General features: G+C 37.7%; 1 protein-coding gene across 3 annotated transcripts in view; it reads right to left on the reverse strand.

The window, feature by feature from the left end:
• Window positions 1-9,769, reverse strand: part of SLC9A9 (solute carrier family 9 member A9) — a 174,901-nt gene extending 165,132 nt beyond the window's left edge. For 2 of the 3 annotated variants that reach the window (XM_014877880.2, XM_088170805.1), the window contains exons 1-3: window positions 9,413-9,769; window positions 3,656-3,858; window positions 451-531 (exon numbers count right to left, since the gene is read on the reverse strand). In XM_014877880.2, coding sequence (XP_014733366.2) covers window positions 451-531; window positions 3,656-3,858; window positions 9,413-9,587 — 459 coding nt within the window. In that variant the 5' untranslated portion in view covers window positions 9,588-9,769. The remainder of the gene's footprint in view (window positions 1-450; window positions 532-3,655; window positions 3,859-9,412) is intronic. The other variant, XM_014877882.2, reaches the window with a different exon arrangement.
• Between the last annotated feature and the right edge of the window lie 711 nt (window positions 9,770-10,480).

Consider the following 10,480-nt stretch of genomic DNA (forward strand, 5'->3'; position numbering starts at 1 on the left):
TTCCCGTGGTGGAATGCCATCAAAGTTCCCTCTTTTTTATGTATCTGCCCAAATGTTTCAGGGTCATAGCAGAAGTTCACATTAGAAGTACCCGATGCAAATGGCATCATAGCCTTGTCCCTTGAACAAAGTCCTAATCAGGCAGGATATGAAACACAGGCTGCTCTTGCCTGCACCTCACAGCATTCAAAGTGGTCTCTGAAAACAGGGAGCCCTAAGTGTTATAAACTGCACACCCAGATCTGTGCACAGGGACAGAAGGAGAGCAGAATGAGGGCCCTGAATCATTCATTTTAATCCATTCCTGCCAAGTCCTTCGCAGGCAATAAAATTGTTAGCTGACTCTGTCCTCTGTCCTCTGGCCTCTGTCCTCTGGCCTCTGGCCTGTTGGGTCTACAGAACAGCAGCCACACTCAGTCCCTTTTGTCACGTAAGGAAAAGAACACATACCTTCTTCAAACTATATCCAGCATGAAATATAATGGGTGGCAGCAAAATGTTGAAGAAGATGGAAGGATCAAAGGTCATCTGCTAGGAAGGACAAAAGAGAGGGTAAGGACAAATAAAGTAGCATTTAATTTGATATTACAGTTTAAAATTTTATCTTCATATCAGGACTGATCTCAGGCTCACCTCCACTGTTTGCAGGATTATTCTGAGTTGGTTTTTTGCGAGTATAAATGTGTAGTTCCTTACAGCTTGTAGATGCAGATTACTATTCGAAAAGTATTCCTTCAAGAAGGAAATCAATCAGGTGCTACATTACAGGGAACACATAAAACAGCTTTACCTGTGACAACAGCTGCCCTACCAGACATCCAACTTGACATAACTCCTGGATCAGACATGGATCTCCTGCTCACTTTCAGGAAAGACACATCAGCAGTGTTGTGCCTCAATTCTGCATGTACAGAAGGGTGATAAAAGGCCTATACCACCAAAACCAATGTAACATTTCCTTTGAAGGAAATGATTTATAAAACATCCATTAAAAGAGAGGATTTTAGAATGAGGAAGTGCATTGATCATATTGGCCTTCAACTTCTGGCACAGAGGAAGACCAAGGACATTGCTCAGCCCTTGCAATTCATTACAAATAGCTTTCAGTGGAATAGAATTCTCTTTAAAATTACAGCATTGCTGAAGACAAAAAAAATCAACTTAAATAAGCCAGTGTACTGCTTTGTGTTCTGTCAGTGGGTTATATTATATTATATTATATTATATTATATTATATTATATTATATTATATTATATTATATTATATTATATTATATTATATTATATTATATTATATTATATTATATTATATTATATTATATTATATTACATTACATTACATTACATTACATTACATTATATTATATTATATTATATTATATTATATTATATTATATTATATTATATTATATTATATTATATTATATTATATTATATTATATTATATTATATTATATTATGATATTATATTATTTTAAGAGAGAGTAGGCAATTAGTGCAAAGGATTGCAGCTCCTTTGTTCAGATGAAGTGATACTTTAAGGCTACAGTATTCTAGACTATTTTCCTTCAAAAGAGTAAGACCTGCTACAAAATTACTTCTGCTGTCTTACTAACAGACAGCTTGATTCAATAAACAGGAAGTGAGAGCTGAGACTTTTTTCCATGCTGCTCACTTTGAGTTATAAAGCTAAAAAAATCTAGCTAAATAGCCTGCCAGCAACCTTAACTGTGCTGGCATCATCTTTGAAAACCTGATGGAAAAAGGATTTTCTTCATTTATGAGTTAACATTCTCAAATGTTAATTTTGGAATTCATTCAGCAGATATGTTAAAATATTTTTTCCGTGGGCATCAGAAATCCTGACTGCATTGTTTTATTATTCAAAATCATGTTCTGAAGAATACGTTTGTAAGTCATGGCACAATCTATTCTCTCTGATAAAAGGCAATAAGCAAATGCTTTTAGTGCAGTCAAAAGGGAATTGAATTACAGTAGTACAAAACCCAGAGCGTGGTGTGATCATGCTTTCTGTTTTTTACATTAGTGCTTTTGCCAGCCAGGAAGGCTGCCAGGCATTGTTATTGTCTCCTAAATACAGCTAAATTCATCCTCCTTTCCTTTTTCATTTATTTTCTTTTCAAGAGGGCATCTGCCAGGTAATTTTAAAGGAAAAACAAGTGAAAATTCAGGCAGACTGAGGTCTCTCTAATAATTTAGAGGAACTACAATTCACAGCTGAGACTTTCAAGAGTTTTCCAGCAAAGTGAGACTATGGAATCATGATCAGGCAGTTTCCTGTAAGGGCAAGAGAAATTTCTGTGCAAGTCATTGCTCCTCCTTTCTCCTAAGTCAGCTTCAGTGCCAGGTCTGATGAAGATGATCAAATGTAATGGATTAGTACATATGCCCTGGAAACTAAACACTTTGACTAAGACAAAGCTGCAACTGCAACCAACGAGCAGGAAAAAGGATGGAGATTCAGCAAAACCTGATTAGTCTGACTGCCACAGTGTTTTCCTGTCTCCACCCACCACAACTCTAATGGTCCTTGACAGTCTGGTTCTTTCTGAGAAGGGCAAGTCTGGCAGTAACAGCAGAAAGGCACACAATGGTGCTGCATCAGCAAGAAATTTGAGCAGATGGTTAAATCCTAATTCTGCTGAGCTCTCCAGTCTACATTCTAAACATAACTTAAAAGCTTTCCTAACGATAACTTCTATAATACACAGGATCATGCATTACTGTGCTAGACAAACAATAATACTTGGAAAAAAGCAAAATAATACATTGCATTATTGTAAAAAGCCATTGATAAGGGCTTAGGAGCTTAATGTGAATATACAATGTCTTTGAGCAAAAAATCCAGGTTTTAAAAAGTGCCTCTGAACTCCAGTGTTCTTCAAATGGGTGCCATTTTAAAAAGAAGTGAACATTATAAGAAGCAAATATTACATGGGCAGGGAAAGACTACATTAACAAATTAAAATATTTTGTTATATACTAGAAAAAAGAAAAGACCATGACATTGTGAAAGACTGCAAATTTTCTCCCACACTTCCCTTTCTGCATCCAGCATGAATTGCCCCAATGCTCTCTCCCCATGGGAGTGAGGTCCCTCCTGAGGACCACTGCAGGAGTGGAAGAATGATGAGAATGCTGTGATGAATTTAAGTGTGCATCAGTTGCATATTTACAAGTTTGAGTTTTGTAAAATGTTTAGACTTTGCAGTTTCCTGTGTTATCCCGTGTTAAGGGGTAACCTCCCCTTGCATTATCCTGCAGAGCAAGGAACTTTGAAGGCATAGGAAAAATAAAGATATCAGTGGCGTTTATAAAGGTTTAGTGGCAATAAATCCAAGTTAACAGCTGTGTCTGCAGTGAACTCAGTGTCTGCAGGAGCTGGGACTGTCATTTGAAACAGCTCAGGCCATTCCTTGAGTGCACAGTCAGCTTGGAGCTAAATGATGGTCAGGGTTCCACCACACTTCCTTTCCTTTACTGTTCTTTTTCCTCACCTCCCTTGCCCACCCTAAATTCACAATAGACTCTCTGTCTCCTTTTAACTTGAAGCTTGTTTTCCTCTCTCAAGCATGAAAAGAAAAAAAATATGTTACAATATCTTAGTTTAGAGCAAAAATAAGATAGGTTTTACCTTTTGAAGCATTGCATTGCCCTGGTGACCATTGACATTGTGGTGGCTGATCTCTCTTTTGTATTGATATTCGTAGACCTGATTAGTTATATTAATAAGCAGAGTGGATGGCCCAGATTTCAGCTTTTCACATTCATAAACAGTCCCACTTTCAACATCTGATGATTTTGTCACATATCGTATAATTAATCCCATTACAAGGCCTGGAGAGTAACGAAAAAAAAGAAAAATTAAAGATATTCAAGTTCTTTTAAGTATTCGATGCCATACATTTAGAGAAAAATTAGCACTGCCAAAGCTAGAACACCTTCTAAGTGTTTCTACATTTACAGAACCTCTCTCAAAACTTCATGGATGACCACAAAATATTCTTCCAATATGGTCATTTCATTAGAATGCAGATGTTGGTTTGTTGGTTTTTGTTATCCAGTTGCTGGCATAATAATTAACCGAGTTTGTCATCTACTGCATTTTCAATAGTTATTTAGAGCAGGGAGATGTCTGCACAACTCATGTGCTGAACATGAGCATATAAAGATCATGAGCAAATAAAAATCAGCTGTGCTGTTGGGTATTTTACACTTCATTTGTGAGAACAAAACTCTGACACAACCTCAGATACATACTCCTTTCTGTAGAAGACTGCATTTTTGAGACTGTATAAACATGGAAAAAGAAAATCCGGAAGAAGGGAAGGAATAATAAGACTACAATTTAGGGCTCTTACCCAAGACAGATATTTTGTTTCCCTTTACATTTTACAGAAAGGAAAATGTACTTCTGCAGCCATTCTCTGGACAGTATGGCTCTTTCTGTTGGCTCCTGTGGGAGGCTGCATGTTTACTATAGGAGAGATAATATTTAGCTAGATAACATTACTGAGATTATTTCCACCCTCAGAAACTTCGATTTGGTTTCAAATTTAATTTCCATGCTTCTTTTATGTCCTGTATGCTTTAAGTCCCATGCACAGAATGAACACCTTTACAGTTACTAATTATTAACACATTCATAAAATGCTAAAAATGCTCAGATGAAATATTGGTGGAAGACACATAAACATCTAGATAGATATACTTACTATTGAAAGATAAGAAAGAAATTAAATTACATGAGATATCAGAGAAGCATCTGCAAAATATGATGTTACAGTTGGATCCCATAATCAGAAGGGGGTACAAGTGATCACAAGGACCTCGAGAATCCTTGTTATTGCCACATCTTCTCCTAACAGAGACCCTCAGAACTGCACATTCCTGGCATGCTGTGAGGCGTTTGTAGCTTCTGGGAGTGAAGCTGAGTAACAGCTGGATTGCCTGTTTTGTTGTGTGCATGTATTTGTACTTGTTTAGAATCTACTGTTTAGTATGGTTACTTTCTGTAAATGATAGAGGATTTCAATAAGCTGTAGAAAATCCAAAGACCTCTTTCTTAAGTTACACAGCATTTCTGCAACAAATCAGATAATAAATCTAGCTGTACTAAAAGACAGAATTCCTCAAAATGTTAGGGGAAACTATGTACATGTAAAGGGAAGCAAGCACTGCATGTGCAACTCTGAAATACAACTTCTGCAGTGGTCAGTCCAGATGTCCAAAATCATGAGTCAGAAACCAGGAAACCATTCATTAGTTAAAACTGTCAGAGATTTCAGCTTACTTTTATTAGGTTTCCTCTAGAAGAATCACATATTTAATTTTTAAATTCAATTTCAAATACATTAAAAATTCAAATTAATTTGATGCTTGAATAGGACTTGATATTTTTCATTCTCAGGAGCAGAAAACTTACAGATTTTCCTTTACCATTTTTGTCATTATGATTCAATTTTTCAAACTACAACCTTTGATACACTTCTATTACCAAGTATTACTTAATCTGCTCAGGTAACAGAAATATGTTGTAGACATTCAGCAAGGCCCGTGCAAGGACATTGGCAGAAAAAGATTATTCAAAAAGTGTTTTAAGCATATTTATTTAAATCCAGCATTGAAACAGAAAAGGGTGTCACTAATGTTACAGATTTCTTTAAAAAGTCTCAACTGTCCTTTGAAGTCAGATCTTGCAGCAAAATCTCACTCTAACTACAGCTCAGTCATGTTTCAACTGAAGGCAATGCAGGTTTTCCAGGTTCTTCAGTGGAAGCAGGATAAAATTGTTAATCATAGATGTGACCATTGGAGGGATTTTTAAGTCAGTGTGCCAAACTTCTGAGCTGAACAGGAATATTCTTTCCCCAGGATTTCATCTAGTTAGCTGTTAAGAGCTTTCTGTAGTAATAGCACTCAGGGATGCAGCTTTTAGTCATTAATTGATTTTTTCAAATATTTAAGATTTTCTTTCAAATTTCCTTGTTTCAAGAATGAAGTTCCTCTCTTCACCTCACCACTACAAAATGTCAGTTTCTGCCTTAATTGTGATTTTCCCACATTTGTGGTACTGTCTTCTGAGTCCCAACAACCCTTCTTCATTATGAATGTTGTAATCAGGAAGACAATGAAATACTCTGTTTTATTGAGGTTCAGAGATTCCTCTTTCTGGGACCTGTTTCTGGCACCAGTTCCTGCCTGTGACAAATAGGGATACTCAGAGCACACCAGCAGAAGGGAATTATTTCACACAAGAGGCATACTGGATTTATAAGGTGGAATCATAGTGTTCATCACTGGACACCTCCACCAAGGCTGAATCCTGAACTGAGTGTGCCTCACTCCAGACACACTGAATGGGAGGCTCAGAAGGGCTGCAAAGAGCTACTATGGGTCAGCTTTCCCTCTGCACACCTGCCAAAACCTGTCCCCTCAAAACCTGCTGGAAAACCTCTAAGCACTGCAACCCAAAGCCATTTTATATCAGCACCACAATGGCTCTCCTGTCATTCAGCCTTTTCATGTTTTCCTTCCAGCCTGACCAACTGATCCCATGGAGCACAATGTTGAAGGCTGGTACATCTGCAACCAGCCTCACCTCCACCTAGGGGGTCACAGTTACTCAGCTGAGAACAATTTCAATTTAAATTTGGTAATTAACTTCCCATATAAAAGGCACAGCTTGGCTTGCTGCTGGTTTGGGTTTTTTTGTTGGAGTTTAATTCTGGCTGCCTACTTGCAAGAGTGTTGTAGCCTCTTTCTCAGAGCTGAGTGGTGGTACCTCTATGTGAGCCTGATACCTGAGCTCTGGGGAGAATGAGGAATTTGGATATTTGCACTCAGTTTGCACTGTGTAGCTCTGGACTATTGCTGCACTGTGAAGGGCCATGGCTGACGCCTTACATGGGGAATTTGGTACCTCATGGCTGGGGTGTTTAAGGATATCTGGCCTTGCAGGAGGTGGCTGCAGGCACTTTGGTTTTATTGGCTCGTTGTGTGCTCCCCAGCACTAAGAGGTCACTGCTCTGATCCCAGGCACGTGGCTTTGCTCTCATCAGTGCTGGTGTAGATCATCTCCCACACTATTCCCGAGTGTGCTCCTGTTTAGGAAACTCTCATTTCCACCTGTCTCCCTGGTGAACAGAAATCAGGAATTGAGTTTACTATTTGTGGTCTTGTTATCAAACCCAGCTACAATGTGTAGTGAAACTTGCTCTCTGAGACTTGGAAAACCAAGGAATGAATGAACAGGTAAGTCTGTATTCTTCCTCGTTGTTTGTGAGTGATTTTTTCAGTTTGGTCTCAAAACAATTTGAGTCTTTAAATACTTTGAAGCTAAATGCCTTGAGATATATATATGTATACTTTGTGAAATAATGTTGAATTAATTCTGCATTGTTTGAAATGCTTTTGTTGTTTTTTTTTTACTTTGTAGAAAGGTTTTAAAATTAAATATAGCTATACTTATTGTTGAACCATTGCTTTGATAATAAAAAAATGCACCTCAGTTATTGAAGTTTTTAAATGGACAGTATGGTTGCTTTTTTTTCTTAGCTGGAAGTATTCAGCCTAAAACTGAATTTTCCTACAGAACCTATGCAAAAAAAAATAAAGAAAAAAAGGCACCCACTCTTTCATTTGTTCTCTGCTTTAAATAGAACTTTCTATCAGGCTGTGTTCAATTTGTGCCTGTTCAGCACTTTGTAGTTACTGTAAAACTTCCTGTTTTTGTCTTTCTATGTTTGTTTTTTTTCCCCTTGGTGTTCCTCATACTTTGTCTTCCCTGTCCTCTCCACTGCTACTCCCCTAAGGGCACAGTTGAGGAATAAGGACCCACCTGTCATCCTGTGGGACACACTCTGCAATAAGTGCCCATAGCCTATCACTTGAAGCCAAATTATCAGTTCATTGTATGGCTATCCACATACCTAATAAATACCTCAATGGGCTGGAGGAAAGCAAACTATAAGGACTGGAACCTCTTTTTCTGCAGAAAAGGTAGAAATCAATTGTTTGGAAAGGTGAAATTAAGTGAGGGCAGGACTTGTCCCAGTGTCAGTGCTTGGTGCCATGAAGACTTTCTCCCAAAGTTGCTACCTGTTGATCTGACAACCTCTCTTATGACCTCTGAAATTTCACTTTCTTTTCAATATTGCCATTTCATGGTGTTAAAGATAACTATACCCATATCCAAAATTTTGAAGGATAAGAAGGACATCACTACATTTTTGGATCCTACAGATAAGCTTTTTTCCCTGTTTGAAGATTGCCATAAATAATGCAAGACTAAAGAGTTAGTTTATTTACAATCATGAGGAATGTTTTAATAATTCAAAAGCTCTGACCTGCTGGAGCACTGATCTCTTAACCAATCAAAAGAATATGAGTAGCTTATCCTCATGATGTGCACAGTATGTTCTGAGCAGGCAGCAAAACAGAACCAAATGACAAGTAAAACATACATACTTATTTTTGTTTTGTTGTATTCTCCCATCTTTCATTTGTTTGGACTGGCTTTGCCTAATCTTCAGAAAATGCCATCAGCTGCACACAGCAAACAGCACAATAGTGAGAAGGAAGCTACTGCAGTAGAGGCACCCATCTTAACAAAATCACTTTTGGGTATTACACTGCTGGAGGATGTGGTGTGCACAGAATGTGTCAGAACAGGCTGTCACTCGGATAATGACTGAGCTGTTGATTTCTATCTTCCATTTTGACAGTTTGCCCTCCTGTATGTATCTAATGGCAGCAGAGTTTCAGTGAAACAGCACCGAGAGAATGACAAGAGAAATCATTACATGTCTAAGTGTGTGCCATTAAACCAGAGAGCACTTAGGGGACAATGGGGAAAGTTCTGCGTGAGAGTGAAATGCAACATGGCAAAGCTTCATAAGAGATTAGAACTCGACAGGCAAACTAAAGTTCCCTACAATGACAGCATTGAGAGCAAACTTGAGACACGTTGTTCAGCTTGTTTTCCAAAGGCACAGAGCAAAGCCAAAAGAAAGCTCTCAAGATCATTTAAACTTTATTAGACAACATGTCTGTAGCCACAAGGCTCCTTCAACTAACAGCTTTGAATGTTATAAAAACCCAAGCAAACTGTTTTTGTAAACAGTAAACTCCCCAGTAAACTCTGCTGTCTGACCACAGAGGAGCAGAATGCACATGCTGAACATAACCAGCTCCTCACAGTTGCCCCCATCAAGGTGGCCTTTGGCTACTTCAGGCAGATGCTGTCAAATCATTATTTTACTGTACACTTATGGAGCTGATGACATTTAATTCAGCACATTTCTGAGCTTTGTCAGCACTTGATCTCAAGTGCCTGAGCATAAATATGCAACTAGTCTGATGTTATGCTAGCACTTGAATTTATACTCACCATAAAGCATAGCTCCTCCAGTTTCATGCAGAAAGCGGAATCGATGGTTTTTAAACAACCAAATTGTTAATATTGTAAGAATGAGTAGAAAGTTAAAAATTAGCAGCTCCACAGCTCCCTGATGATAAAAGTGATCTTCATCTTTCACTGATACATATTTCTTCAACTTCTCCATTTCTTTTCCTTTATAGAAAGTATGTGAAAAATAAAAGAATAATAAAAAAAACAACACAGGAAGGAACGTGTTGCCACCTTTAGTACAAAAACTCCGGACACTACAGAAATTCACAGCAAGCACATCTGTTTCATTTGCAGCCTCATGGTGAAGTGCCCCAGCTCAGAATTCAGCTGGATTCTAGTTACAGCTTCCTGTTTCTCTCTTAAAGCCGCCCTGTCTCATTTTTAATGTTATGATTGTGTCACTGGACTGTGCTTGCTCTGGCTGTGGATTCACAAATTGCCTCCAAGGCTCAGACTCTCCATTTCTAAAATTCTGTTGTAAAATTCAGGGTGTGTTTGTAATGTTTTCTTCCTGTAGTTTACAGCCTAATCTGAATCCTAGGAGTCCTATTTTGTCTTCACAGTTTAAGATAGAAAAAATTGTGATAAAAAAATGGAATAACAAACTTTACTACATTTTGGAAATTTAAGAACCTTTCTACTTTCCCATGTTTAAATGTAAATCACATAGAATAAAAGTGGCACTTTACCATACTGCAAAGACAGAAGAAAACAAAGCAATGGATAAGGATTTCAATATGTAGGTGCTTGTATTGATCCTGCCAGAAGACAAATCTCTGTAAAAGCAAGGGTCCAATTACCTGGAATTAGAAGTACTTAAACCCTCCTATTGAACTGAATAAAATGCAGTGGAATATACTTTTCATAATTTCTGCTGTTTGCACATTTTGATGTATTCAATTCATTATCACATTGAGCCAGAAAAACAGTAGAAAAACTCTGTATAGCAAATACTCCTGGACTTTTCTGTTATGCTCAAGGCTACAATGCATTTACATACAGAGAATTTCATAAAAGCTGTAATCTTCATCAGAAAAAAACAGCAAT

The sequence above is a fragment of the Sturnus vulgaris genome, chromosome 10 (assembly GCF_052056855.1).
Source record: "Sturnus vulgaris isolate bStuVul1 chromosome 10, bStuVul1.hap1, whole genome shotgun sequence".
NCBI lineage: Eukaryota > Metazoa > Chordata > Aves > Passeriformes > Sturnidae > Sturnus > Sturnus vulgaris.